The sequence below is a fragment of the Patagioenas fasciata genome, chromosome 9 (assembly GCF_037038585.1).
Source record: "Patagioenas fasciata isolate bPatFas1 chromosome 9, bPatFas1.hap1, whole genome shotgun sequence".
NCBI lineage: Eukaryota > Metazoa > Chordata > Aves > Columbiformes > Columbidae > Patagioenas > Patagioenas fasciata.
Genome location: NC_092528.1, coordinates 7,706,242 through 7,720,083, shown reverse-complemented (window position 1 = coordinate 7,720,083; position 13,842 = coordinate 7,706,242). Strand labels below are relative to the sequence as shown.

The 13,842-nt window shown below is 45.8% G+C and overlaps 1 protein-coding gene across 5 annotated transcripts in view; it reads right to left on the bottom strand.

Annotated features, from left to right (window-relative positions):
- INPP5D (inositol polyphosphate-5-phosphatase D) overlaps positions 1–13,842 on the bottom strand; it is a 55,747-nt gene that overhangs the window by 3,113 nt on the left and 38,792 nt on the right. For 2 of the 5 annotated variants that reach the window (XM_065844765.2, XM_065844767.2), the window contains exons 13-29: positions 13,290–13,396; positions 12,665–12,767; positions 11,965–12,161; positions 11,065–11,182; positions 10,469–10,565; positions 8,963–9,101; positions 8,184–8,292; positions 7,939–8,027; positions 7,637–7,718; positions 6,359–6,448; positions 6,092–6,205; positions 4,907–4,989; positions 3,793–3,880; positions 2,888–3,037; positions 2,031–2,124; positions 1,689–1,796; positions 829–1,101 (exon numbers count right to left, since the gene is read on the bottom strand). In XM_065844765.2, coding sequence (XP_065700837.1) covers positions 829–1,101; positions 1,689–1,796; positions 2,031–2,124; positions 2,888–3,037; positions 3,793–3,880; positions 4,907–4,989; positions 6,092–6,205; positions 6,359–6,448; positions 7,637–7,718; positions 7,939–8,027; positions 8,184–8,292; positions 8,963–9,101; positions 10,469–10,565; positions 11,065–11,182; positions 11,965–12,161; positions 12,665–12,767; positions 13,290–13,396 — 2,041 coding nt within the window. The remainder of the gene's footprint in view (positions 1–828; positions 1,102–1,688; positions 1,797–2,030; positions 2,125–2,887; positions 3,038–3,792; positions 3,881–4,906; positions 4,990–6,091; positions 6,206–6,358; positions 6,449–7,636; positions 7,719–7,938; positions 8,028–8,183; positions 8,293–8,962; positions 9,102–10,468; positions 10,566–11,064; positions 11,183–11,964; positions 12,162–12,664; positions 12,768–13,289; positions 13,397–13,842) is intronic. The other 3 variants (XM_065844766.2, XM_071812402.1, XM_065844768.2) reach the window with 3 other exon arrangements.

Sequence of the window (13,842 nt, the reverse complement as noted above, 5' to 3'; positions counted from 1 at the left end):
AATGTCTCTGAACAGACTGGAATAGGGGTGAGTGGCACGTGTATGTCTTAAATCAAATGAATTGTGTTCCTTGCTTCAAGCTGTTTTCTGGAAGTCAGTACATGGAAGAGCAAAGAGCTGAGGGCACGATGAAACGTTGTCAGGTATGTCACAGACTGAGGCAGCACTTGCAGCTCTGGCTTCTGCAAGTTCTGGTTTATCAAGTGTCACATACATTTACCAGAGAACTCTCGCCCAGGCTCAGAAAGCAGCTGTCACTACAAAAAAGAGGTGTGGAAGGAGAACACTGAGTGCATGCTTGGGGGCGGGCAGCCCCATCCCTTTCCTAGGTTTGGTAGGTACGGGATATTGTCAATTGCTGAAAGGAAATTCTGCATCCAGGCTTGTGGCAGATGTCGCACATGGACACTAACTTCTACAGCAACTGGATATTTGTGTGGCAGTGTAAGCAGAAATTCAGTTAGAGTGCTTCATGTACAGCACATGAAGGAGCTTTGTTTCCCATCCAGTGGAATGGTCTATGCCACACTCTTCATTTTCCTTCTTCGTTACTACAGTCATCTCTGTAGTCTTCTCCTTCTCTTGGTAGAAAATTAAACTTATATTTTTGGCTGTCCTTTTACAAAAGTCTGAGGAATTACTACACTAGTTTTCTTTGAGTATGTGACGTCTGAACTTGTGTCCTTCACTAATCCTTTTCTAATTCTAGAGATAAAAGATTGAAAGAACATGCTGCACCTTAAACTCTCCATACAGATAATGAAACAGTGACTGTGCAGAATGACAGGAGAGAGGGGACAAACCCCAGTGCAAAACTCAAAGACTCACGGGTATTCTTGACTCCGACTACAAATGCTTCTGCTTGCTGGAGGCTGGAGGGACGGTTTTGGAGATAGAGGGGACAAGGAGGGTGATGTAGAGGATGACTGACTCTGTCCCATTATGGAGGTTGTCTCCTTGGGCTGCTGCTCATAGCTCCAGAGAGAAGGTAGCTGGTCTGGTGAAGGGATCTGCTTAAGCTGGCTGGCTGCAGAGGGCTGCTGAGAGAAAGCAGCCATCCCCAGGTAGTTGGGGTTGCTGATGTCTGTGGGAGTGGAGCTGCTGAAGAAAAATATTGTTAGGAAGATACACACATAAATAGATTTATTTTTTTGTCTCTCTGCCGGCGACAAAGGAGTTGGTGCTCACTGACTGCTTAGATTCACTACATCGACTCTTTGTTTGTTTGTTTTTGTCAGTGCTGCTTCAGAATCAGAGAATAAGTGAGAGTCCTGTTAGTGCCTCCCTCCCCTGACTCACTGGGGAGGAAGCAGCTGGGTCAGGGCTACCTCCCCATTTCCAGGCTGCAGAGAGGGCTCAGCTTCTGCAGCCACATCTGGGGGCTTTTACAGGTTCCTGGGCCCAGCAGCTCAGCTCCAAACAAGAGGCAAATTGCAGCACTGGGCAGCATTGCACAGCATGGGAAAATGCTGCTGGAACAACAGGAGAAACATTTGGGCTGTTGAAGTGTGCCCATATCGACAAGCAGGCAGAAGGCAGGACACTACTTGCACAGAAAGGTGCCTGTGACACTGGAGTGAAAGGACAGCCTTGCCCAGAAGCGTCCTGTCACTCTTGGGAAGGAAAAGACAGGTAGTTTGGGCACAGCTTCCCACCCCGCACTGGCAGAGGTAAAGCAGCAAGATTACCGTAACATATCCTCCTTTCCCGGGTTCTCTGGAGAAGAGGAAGCACTTCCCCAATAGCGAGCAATGGCTGCTGCCTCTCTGGCCATCAGATGAGTACATTTTGACTTTCTGTTGGAAATAAAAGGGCCCTTTTTAAGTGGGGTGCAAGGACCCTGTCTGACTAACCATTCTCAGCTTTTGAAGCTTTGGGCATAGAAGCATAGACCAGCCCTGGCCAGAGAGCCACAAAGGCTGCATCCCAGTGCTCACCATGGTGATCAATGCTGCTCCCACAGCAAGCCCAGCTCGGTGTTTATTGAGCCAACTAGTTTTCTGTAACCGACCTACCCACTTGCCCTTTACCTGTTAGTCTGATCCCAGTCTTTGCCAGGCTCCAAGTTGCTGACATTCTTTGGTTTCTGCCCAGCTATTTCATCACGTTCAACCTTGACAAAATCTGAAGGAAGGAAAAGGCATAAAAGAGTGTTTTGGCAGCTTCTGATTCCCTGAGTTTTCTGTGTAAGTGCTTGTATTAAGGCACCCCTCTTTGTCTATCAGAATGACAATGGGACAGTTTTAAACAGTTGTTGCTGTTATGTGTCCAACTGCCCACTAATACAGATCATGTTTTGCTGACATAGGAAAAAATGTGTATCTTGAAATACAAAGGTCATGATCCCCCAGACACTCACATACAGGTAATTTTACTATCAAGAACAATAGTAAATGTCACGAGACTGCTTTTGTTCTCTGACAGAGAACAACAGGCACCAAGGCGAAAATAAGCAAGGTCTGTGATCTTTTAGCTGAGGAACTGCTCCTTGAGAGCCTCACACGCTCTTTACAGATGTTCCCCAGAGTGAATGGAACAGGGAGAGCTTCAGCACCTTGTCAGAAGGCCACTGCAAGTGGAAATAAGGTATCACGGGTCAATAAAATCAGTATCAGTGACAGACAGGGGGCTCTCTCAGTCTGCCGAATTTACTTGAATGAAGAAAAAGAAAAACCCAAATGGAATTGCTGTCTCTTTCTGAAAGAGCTGAGGTATACTCCTGAGAACTAACAATACTCAATCCCCTTGCAGTCAGTATCAAAAGCTCTTGCTTCTCTGGGACTAAAAGCACTTCAAAGGTAATTTTCAATTCCTTGACAGTTATCAGAAATCTTTGGAGATGGATATTCTCTAGAGCAAGCATTGCAGCGATGATCTTGTTCCTTACCATACAGTTTCTCTCTCTGTTTTCCTTGTGATGTTTGTAACTTGATTTCACCTTGGAAGACCCCTGTTTTCTCACCATGGTGTGTCAGCACAGCATGGATAGGAACTAAGGATTCTGTTGCTTCTATTCGCAGGGCGATGCAGCCTTCCCCTAGGGGATGACAAGGAGACAGTGAGCCTGGGACTAAGAAAAAAAAGCATTGAAATCTCTTTCTCATGTCAGTCATTTACTCTCACTATACCAACATGGCTGAGATTACTGGAGAGAATCTGCTCTGGATTGCAGTAAGGAGTGTAGCATCTCTTGAGAAATCAGGGGCATTCATTTCACTTCTTCACATATGTGTGAAAGATTTGGGCATTGGAGACATCTGCAGGTGACTACGGGGTTCTGAACTTATATTGCTGGTAAGGAAAACATGAGCCTGTGATTGCCATTCCAGTCAATGGGGTTTTGGCAAAGAGCATTCTGTGGGTGAGAATGACAGTCTCCGACCGGTTAGAATTTGGAAGTGAGCAGCACTGACAGTGGCTTTTCTGTAGCCAGGAGAAATGCGTCAAGTGAGCACAAGTGAAACAGGATTTGTATGTTCTGAATAAACCCATTAAAGCAGACTGACTCCTATTTAATTCTTGTAAAGCTCTTTCTTTTTAAGCCACTGCTCTTTTAGGGCTGGTAAAGCTCACACACATCGTTGGTTCTAGTTCATATTCCTCTAATCATCATTACCTCACAAAATATTGTCCACAATGTATTTTTGTATGTATTGAGTTCTAAATCAGAAGTCTGAGCATCATAGATATTCAGTCTGTAAGAGTGACTTCTGTTGTCTCCCACTCTTTCAGCGGTTCGGAAAAATCTAAGCAGATTTTGACTCATGCAGAATTTCAGAGCTAAGCACTTACCATAAGATTCATCACTGTCGGATGACTTAATGCTGATCAGGATGTGTTGATCCAGAAGGTATTCTGGGTCTGAAATGATTGGAGTCAGCTGCAAAGACAAGTTAATGTGGGTCAGTGCAATAGGTGGTCTACAGGAACATGGTTCTCCCTGTGCCTCAGCCACAAATGAGCAAACCTCAGCTGGACAAACCACGAGGGTACCATGTCACCCCCAGGATCAGCCTCTTCCATGATGTTTGGGGATCAGTGGTAGGAGGCTACACACTTTTGGAGTGTCCCCACTCTTGCTCCCAGCACAGCAGACAGAATGCACACACATTGGGCTGAGCTGCAGTTTTTTCCTACAGTGAGGGCTGCAATTGCTCTAGGAGGAAGTGATCAGGCTCTGATTACAGTCTGTTCCCAAAAATCTGTTTGGCTGTTGTTACAATCACTTATCGCGGTGTCTTTCCCCAGTCTCTCAGTGTAAGGCACTCTTTCCAAAGTCAGCAGCTCTTCTGGGCTATTCAGAGGGGCGCTGACACACATACGTGCTCCAAATCCAAGAGCTCTGATAGTTCTTTCCAGCTCCCACCATGCCAGTAAATGCAGAACACCTTCCATCTCAAGAATTGGACTCGTCTTTGACACTGACACGCAGGACACTACTTCTGGCCACTGATAGTCTTTTTAACAATGATAAAAAAGTCAACTTTTCTCAAAAATACCAAGAAAAAAAGCCTGTGTGTGCGAAATTCCAGCACAGCTGTTTTATTTTCCATCTAAAACCAAAGGAAAAAAAAAAAAAGGGGGACCTGCTTAAAAGACTTGTCAGCACAGTTACAGTCACTAAAAAGGTGTGAAAAAGGTCATGCTCCTGAGTGACATAATCAGGCCAGCAAAATTCCTGATACAGATGAAAAGTACACTGGCAAGGAAGGCCCTTCCTGCTTATAACATACTCTGTTTAGCTTAAGCCCATCCTGCATTCTTACAGTCCCTTTTTAGTGTAAACAAGACCACAAGCATGTTCCTGAATGTAACATTTATATAAGCAAAAGACGTATTGTTGCTCATGGGATGCAAGTGGACGGCTTCTCTTTCATATGGATATGGAAACATAGTCCTGGTTTACCTTTGGAAGCGCATCGACGAACTTTACCACGAGCTCCCCTTCATTCCCATCCTCATTTTCTCCTTCCTGGCTCTTTACAAAACCTGCAAAGCGATAAGAAAGTTCAACAGAAGAGAGACAGCAAGAAGTTGGCTACAAATCCTTTTCAGATGCTAGATCTCCAAAAGGCCTACAATTATCTTCCCACTTGGACACACGCTTCAAAAGTATTAAGAAGCTTAAAGTCTGAGCTTTGGGTGAATGTTTACACAGTAAACTTACAAGTGATTTTACTGGAGCATTGTTAAAAGGTTTTATTTTACAGTTAAACTTGGCACTGAAAAGCTCAGTGCATACATGGACTGGAGGATAAGAACATGACAGCTCTTCCTACGCCACTCAAGATAGCACACTTTTGAAATTCTAATTTAAGATTTGTAATACACTGTTTCCATAGAAATTTATGCAAATTTTGATACAGCCAAAAAATAATCTTTTATGGAACTGTCTTTGCCACAGTGCTCTGACATGCGATAATGTGATGAAGCGCACACCGAAGGCATGCTGTCCCACTTAGAGGAGCAGTCCTGTGATGGGGGATCGCTTAAAAAAACCCACAGCGAGGTCATGTAGGCTGGCATTACATAAACAGCACCACAGCACAGGGACAGGGAGTAAAACCTGCAGCACTGGTGGGTACACAGTCCCCTTTACAGCATCAAATCACTACCTTCCCTTTCACTGCTAGCTGATCCTCTGACTTATTCTTTTCAAACCAGGGTAACTATATTATTTTTATTAGCATAATGCAGATGCTTTATTTTGAAACCACCTGATCATTTGCAGCAGGCATGATTAGAAATTTAATCAATCATCTGCTAAGTAGAGATTTTCTGTGTGATAAGCAAGGACAATGCATGTTTCTCTTCAAGAAAAAGGTGATCAGGTTGCCAAACAAGATGGAAGTGGTTGAAAGGTACACATCTGAACGCGGATTACAGCTACGCGGCTGTGGGTTTTGGATTGTATTGCTGACCGTACAGGATGACCTGTAAACTAATACAAAATTGTCAGAACATCTCTTTTTTTTGCACTGGAACAAGTGACCTACACAGCTGCTTATTTAGATCAAAGCAAGAGGAAGGGGAACTAATGTAAACAAGCAGGAAACTTGGACAGAGAGAACAGAGATGTCCAAATCCATACTTTCTAAGCAGCTAGAGTGAAACTCAATGTAGAACTTGGTCTGGGACTTGGTCTTCAGAGTAGCATAGCAGTGCAGGAACTCTATCTCCCCTTGGGAATCCGTGTATTTGGAGTCTAGGAAAGAGGAAGGGAAAATAATGGTGTTTTCAGTAGGGGATAAAGAGAAGTGGACTCTTTAAGAATCAGCCTTTCCTTCAAACATATACAAAGCACTGCATTTTGCACCCAAAAGGTGAGGCCAGCACACTTGCACCCAGCCTGACTAACCGTTCTTTGAAACGAACTGTGAGGTGACTCCCACTTCGAAAGTGGCAAAGACAGGACTGTGGTCACTCGTCGTGATGTCGGTGGTGCAGCCTGCCAACGAGAATGGGAGGAGAGTTACTGCCCTGCTCCTGTGAGATCGCTGCGGTAGAAACATTATCCAGTAATTTTCCAGAAAACATAGCTGTCGCTGTGGTAACTGTCTCTAGTCAAAGGTGTTTCTACATCATCTCGTGTTAGTATATAGGAACGTGACTCTTTTGTCAAAATACATAGAGCTGGTTCATGGGCACAACTTCACCATATCATTTTGCAAGTGACTCTCAGCGTTAGATTCCCACAGCACAAAAAGCAGTTGGAGGATTCTTGGTTGCCTCTGCAACATGCACAGCTAATTAAAGCTCAAATATGGCAGGAAATCACACAGAATACACTGGTGCTACTGCAGTGCTACAGGCCACCTCATGGCCATGATTAACAGCGAGTGAGCGAGGTCTTGACTTCACCTAAGCACACAGTGAGTTCCAGTGAGGCTGGTCCACTGAACAGAACAGTATATAAAAGCAAGTGCCAGATCCTCTGGAGGTGTTTATTCGACAACAGATCTCATGACCATAGGCTCTATGATCACATCAGTCCACCTTATCCCCCAAGAGACTTTTACAGCCCTCTACTCAATCCCATGCACTGGAAACCACCAACATCATGCTCAGATGCTTGGTCCTACATATAGTTGATGAAATTTAAGGAACTAGTATCTGAGTCTTTTTTTAAACAGGTTTTGTGGGCTCCGTCTCTCCCCTGCACTGCACTTTTGTGACGCCTCTCAGCAAGAAAGGGAACAGGCTCTTGGTACCACACAGTCCTTCTGGAATATGATTTGACAGAAGAGAGATGTTTGCAGCTCCAGCCTCTGCAGACTGGACTGTGTACACAGGTTCTCCCTTCCTGGCACCATCAAGCTAGGAGCTCCTGATGTTAACTGCACAGGAAAAGCGGTTGTTGCTACCAAGAAATAAGTGGCGTAAAGTGATCCTACAGCATGGCCTAAAGCTGGACAGCTGTAGCTGTCTGAGTTGTATTCTGCGTGTAAAATAACAGAACTAGTTCCAAATGTTGTAAGGTTACAGGCAGAGAGATTTAGCTTCCCTCTGCCTGGTTTAACATCAGGTCCCCCTCTGCTGAGTGCCTGGCAGCGCAGGGAGATCCTACAGACTCTGCTCTGAATCATTTCCGTTTCAGGCCTATTGCTTTGCTATCCACAATCTGTTATCTACCCACCATAGGACTGACACACAACGTGCACCATGGGGTATGATTTCCAGAGCACTCGATCGCACCAGGATGGCAAATTGTACTTCATCTGCAAACCAAAGGAACAGTGACTGTCAAGAGGGAGGGAAAGGACCAGTTCACAAAAGAACAGGAAATTCTCTTGCCCAAGCACCATATATTTGTCTCAGATCTTTTTTTGTTTGTATTGACTCATTTCAAAACACTACAAAGGCAGAAAATGCAGAGATCGGGTTAGGTCCCTTTCTTCTGTAGGATTTTCTTTCTGAAAGGAATCAGTTTTCACCTACCCCTGTAGCTTTTTGCTTGGTGTAAGCATACTTCTCCCGGGTACCTCTTTCAAAACGGTAGGTTGGAGCAAAAGTAATCTCTTCTTCCTCTAAAATAGAGAGACAGCTCTGTTACAGTCTGGCCCATCGAGAACCCTCATCTGGGAAAGACAGACACTGCTCTGTACACCCTGCCCCACATCACCTCTGGCAGAGAAAGTTGCTGGAAATGGGAGAGGAACCTGTCAACAAACTCAGAATCTTACCAAACTGCAGAAACACCTTTTGGTCCTTTCTCTCAATGAGAAGCTGGTCAAAAGCCAGCAGCTCCGGATACTGCTGCTGCCTGATCTTCTGGATAATATTCTCTGCTTCCTGCCAACAGGGAAACAGCAGAGCTGCAGATGATGCAAAACCTTCTTATAAATTCTCCCTTAACTGGTGAGCCAGCAAGTGCCTCTCAACTGTTTCACAAAGCCCCTGCCACATCCCCACCTTTCCCTTCACTGAAAGGCCTCAGTCTTTGCTGCACGGCTGAACATTTGTCTATCAAAACAGGCATCAAAATGCCCACCTGTCCTCTACATGAGCATACACACACGCAACGAGCTGCACATCAACACCAGGCTTGCTGTTGTCTCACACCTACTGAAACCCATCCAGTGTTCGTTGCAGCTTGCCTGCTTCTGAAGGCCTGTTCTGAGCCATTAAAAGCTAAGCAAATAGAGCAGAAAGGCAATCTCTGGATCAAGCTGTTCAGGGACAGATGCTCGCTCACAGTGGGAAGGAGAGTTGAGAGGTTTGGGGAAGCGATGCTGCCTGGAGCAGTGTGGCAGCCAGCATTCCTGGCGTGCCCTGAGACCATCCATTCTTGGAGAAGGCAAAGGGGATTTCCTTACTCTCCCTCAACTGGTGTCAGCCTCAAGCCCTGGGGACCCCTTCTGCCTCCCCTCGTTCTGCCATCTTGCCCTAGATTGGAAAAACATAGCACTTCTATAGCAACACGGTATTTTGTCTCTCCAGGGATGCACACAGAGTCCCTCACCGTTGGGGGCTGTTCCACGCGGTAGTTCAAGTCTCCCAGCCAGAAAAGATGAGTAAAGCGATGAGTGATGTTAAACGGACTCAGTTTCTTATCTCCCAGCGTCAGGAAGCGCAGGATGTTCGTGTAGTTCTGGTTGCGTCTGTCAAGACAAGAAACATCTGCCTGACACACTAAATTGCCATGCGACTTCTAAATGCCTGGGCTGGCAGAGGCTGCAGCTTTACCAGGCAGCAACTGATTTGGCTCAACATCTAGAGAAGAGCAGATCCAAAGCTGAAACCTCGCCACCCCTGCCTTGCGCTGCACCTTAGCAGATCTGCTCAGGTAACATGCTCAGTATCTCTTGGTGAACCATCCTAATGGATGTTGCCAGTGTCACAGCATGGTGCAGCCTGGGGATGGAGCAGGAGCTGGTGTCGGCACACGTGGGACAGCACCAGCTGCTCTTGCATTGCAGCTTGTATCGTGTGTGGCCTGGGGAGCAGGAGGTGACAGTGGCATTTACAGCAGCTCCAGACTGCTCTGCCTGGGGTGTCAGACTGTTTCTACCTGAGCTGAAAGGCTGGAAAACTGTCCTAACGCCACTTTTGTTGCTGCCTGGGGTTGTGCTTTTCTGAGCTGCATGTCCCAGAAACCCAGCATTAGATTGTTGCCTTCAGCAGCAAACATATAACTAGATTCTGGCAGCTATTCCTGGCCCTGGGGAACCCTTCTGTAGAAGTTAAATCCATCAGTGGCAAAGACCCTGTGAAGGAATCCCACACCGTTTCCTGGGTTCTGGAAAGATGGCAAAGCCAACCTCTTAATTTCAAGTCCTCTTTGCTTTCAAAACCACTCCTTGCAACTGCTCCAGCTCATCCAGCGTGGGCACAGATCTTCTACCAACACTGGGATCTTTGCCTTCCAGTCCTGTGCTGCACAGAACCTGCCTAGACCATGGAAACTCATTTCACAGCTGAGTATAGAGAATTAGCCACCGTGGTGATGTTTCTGTGCTCCACACCTCCCTCCTGGCACTCCTGACAGCACGCTCTGCATAGCAGGATCTTCCTGAGCCATTCCTCAGCAGATACCACAGCTCCCATGCTCACAGCACCGCCTACAGTGAGCAGGCAAACTGTCCGCTTCAGCACGTTATTCTGGGATGGGAAAAGCCTTCCTATATCTCTTCAGAACATTACAGATCAATAAACTGATTTCCCTCATATACTGGACTTGCTTGACAGGTGACATAAGTGTTTTGTGGGAGACATTTACACTTGGCTCTGAAATAATTTTGCTGTCCATTTCACCTGCACTGTGTGGTGTGGCCATAGAGCAGAAGTCACTTATTGAAATACCGACATAGCAGGCAGGATCTTTAGCACAGGCTGCCCTCCCAGAAAACATTTAACAAATTTTTATGGTCAGGAAAACATGCTTGTGAGCGTCTGGTGGACCCTCCTTGCAAGCATGGCCCAGATCATTTCACTCTGGGTCAACACCAGTTTTTAAGATGTATCTTACCTGTGTTTCTTTTCGCTTCCTGAAGTCAAATGGCTGTTAACAAACCCAAAGGAGGTTCCATTAAACATGAATGACACCCCCACAGCTCCTTTATTACCTGGGAAAAATAAGCCAAAAATGTCAAGAAATCAATCCACCTCCAGGCTGAGTTTAACAAAGATAATAAAGCACCTAGCACATCTTAAGTAAAGTGGAGCATGGAGAAGAGAAATAACTTGACTCAGTCAGCACAGAATGAATTAGTACATACAGCACAGATTGTGGTAACAAATTTTCTAAGGATGCTAAAAAAATCAGTTGAAGGGAAAGAAGTGCAATTTCCTTGTGAAACCCATGAAAGAGCAATCCAATATCCAGTCAAAGGTGTTTGCTGGGAATATAAATACATGTATATGCACCAAGTATGCACACAAATAGATTCCTCTCCTACAGGGTAAGATATAATCAGTGTTAGTGGGATATAACTTTAGTAACACTAGTGTCACGTAAATGTAGTCAAAGGAGTCTTGTGGAGAAAGCTATTTCACTTCAGGGACAGTATTGGCACAGACTGAAGAGGTCTCAGCCCTCTGGACAAGATCGGCTCTGTTCCTTACCCAGTGTGTTTGCAATGCCTGTCTTCACGTTGTCTGTGCAGATGTGGCTGATCCGGTTCTCGTGTTCTGGTTTGGCTAGTACCACAATCCTGATGTTCCAGAGCGTATGGATTGCTATCTGCAGGGATGGGAAGGTTAGAGGTTATATTTCTTCATATATCTGCAGAGCTGCGCTGTACCCGCAGCCTTTCTGACTCCTTCTGTGGTACTTCTACACAAATTGTCTTCCTGTGTTCAGAATATCCTTTCAATCATTTTAATCAAAGGTAGGAGGAAGGACCTAGCTATTTTCTAGTTAATCATTGGATTGCCTTGCTTGCACAAAATAAAGTTTCCATATCACCATGATAGTCATAAGTCCTGCTCTCCTGTGGCCTTCCAGATACACTTAGATTTGTTTCTTGACATCACTGAAACTCAGAAATGCCCAAGCCTGGCGTTAATAAGGTTCAGTTTCTTTTGTGACCGTGCCATGTATGCTGTTACATCCTATTTTGAAAGTGCAATTGCGTAGGATGAGATCTAGGCTACAGCTGGCTCAGAAAGTTTTACAGTCTCCTCCTTTATGAAGGTGAAAACATCATCATCCCTTGACTCGGGTACTCAGCATCTGCCCCAGGGTGGCAGGCAGAAGAGTGTCAAGACAAGGTCCCTGCTTTGGCAGTGGGGGAGTCACTGATGACAGAAATATGCCCATCTAGCCAGCTCCAGGGGAGGATCTTGTGAGTCCACAGACAGATTCAGTTTGCTCTCCCTCATCCAAGTGCAATGACAATAAAGGGAGGGAAGGGGAGGACTTATAGGCAAAATGCCACTTATTTTTCTGTCTCTTTTATTTGCACAACATGTACTCTCCTCACATGCCTGAGTTATGTGCAATAAACTGGAGTAACCCCTCACCACTTTGAAGCTGATGCTGGTAATTTCCTGCAGGGATTGTCTCAGGGTCTCCAGCCATTCCTTCTCCCCTTGGGGATCCTCCTGGGTGCCAATCACATAGATGTCATGAGGAATGTAGTCAGCAGTGTCATCACGGGTCTTCCCCTGCCCCTTGGAGAGAAACCAGGAGGTGATCTTCTTTGGGGGAGGTGCAGCACCTTGCATTAACAAATCAAACACCAAAGTAAGTCAGAGTATGTTCTGTCAAACCCAGGACACAGACAACCCATGGGGTCAGAAATCAGAGGCTTCACATTCACTCTGTCCTGTATCAGTTTCGTATCAGCCAGGGTACACTGTTCTAAGGTGACAAAGATGTTAACCGCACTCGACGCATGGAAGGAGTGACTTTGCTTTGACCACCTTCCTCTGTTTAATTAGCTTACCAAGGCCAAGGCTAGCTAAGTGTGAAGGTCCCTGTCACTAGACTTCCGTATCCATCACAGCCAACTTTATCTTCCTGTCACTGGGATCACAAGAAGTGTCAAAGTGTATGCAAGAATAAGCCTAGAGATCAGCCCTTCCCCTGTCCCAGTAGAAGACCACCCTGGTGCACAGATCTGCAGCAGAACAAACAGGGTGCCTGGAGCTCATTGGGGCAGGTGAGCATGCATTCTGACAAGTGTCTGAAGGAACGCCCATGTTAGAAAGAAGCCCATACCCATATTCCAGGTCCCAATGAAGATGGTGATCATATCAGGCTCTGGTTGCTCTGAGTGTTTATTCTTCATCTGCTGCAGAAGTTGGCAGAAGCCTTCTCTCTTCTAGACAGGGAGGAGAAGTGACAATTAATGAGATGGTTAACTCCTCTTGAAAAACTCGCTGAACCAGGAAATTCCCAGCACACTTGAAGGGCAGATTAGCTCCCCACTATCCTGCAACCTTTGAAGAGGCTGCCGTTCCTGTGGTACTTTCTCAGGCACTGAGCCCGTGCACTGCTTCAACACATGCTGAGCTGGTCAGAAGAAAGCCTAGACTTCCCTCTTGATTGTCCTTGTATGAACCTTTTTGCAGTCACCCTCACACAACTCCCTGCCTCTTCTCACTGCTTGCTGACACTGTTCTCCTGCCTCAGTGACAAGCAGTTATGTTTGCCCTCTCCAAGATCTTCCTTTGCACAATACACTTGTTCATTTTCTGGATGTTTCCAGAACAAAGAACTTTAATTTTTGCAAAGCCAATCACTGTCCTTCAACAGTTCCTCTTTCTGCCAAGAAATGCCCCATGTACCACTCCCACCCAGGTACCTGCTCCAGGCTGGCAGGAAGGAAACATCATATATGTACCTTGGAATCAGAAAAAACATACTCCTTCCGCTGCGTTTTTTCTTTTTCTGTTTCCAGCACAATCACCAATTTGTTGGGGAACTTCTGGGACTTGATAAGCTGCAAGACTAAACAGAGACCGGTGTCATGAGCTGCAGTCACTGAAAAACCAGAATCCCACCAGAACTAACAGGATCCTGCATGCACGCTCAGGACCTACATGGTCTTTTATGTCCAAGGCTCACTTTGCCCCGCATAAATACATTTTAATGTTGCTTAATTCTGTTCCCTATAGGAGTAGATTTGGACTCTGAAGTGAAGAGGACCTCCAAAACTCATTCTGCCTGGAGCTATTGCCTACACCAAGCCCTCCAGTCTGAAGTGGAGCCTTGGCTTCCTGCAGGAAATCTCTGTCCTGAGCCAGCCTAAATATATTCCTTCCCCATCTGTGAAAGTGGAGGTTAAACCTCATTTGGTGGTAAAGGTGATTCCTCCCCATCTTAAACAGCAACTAAGTAATTACGAACACCAGCTTGAGAAAACCATACATGAAAGCTAATCTCTTCAATCACTG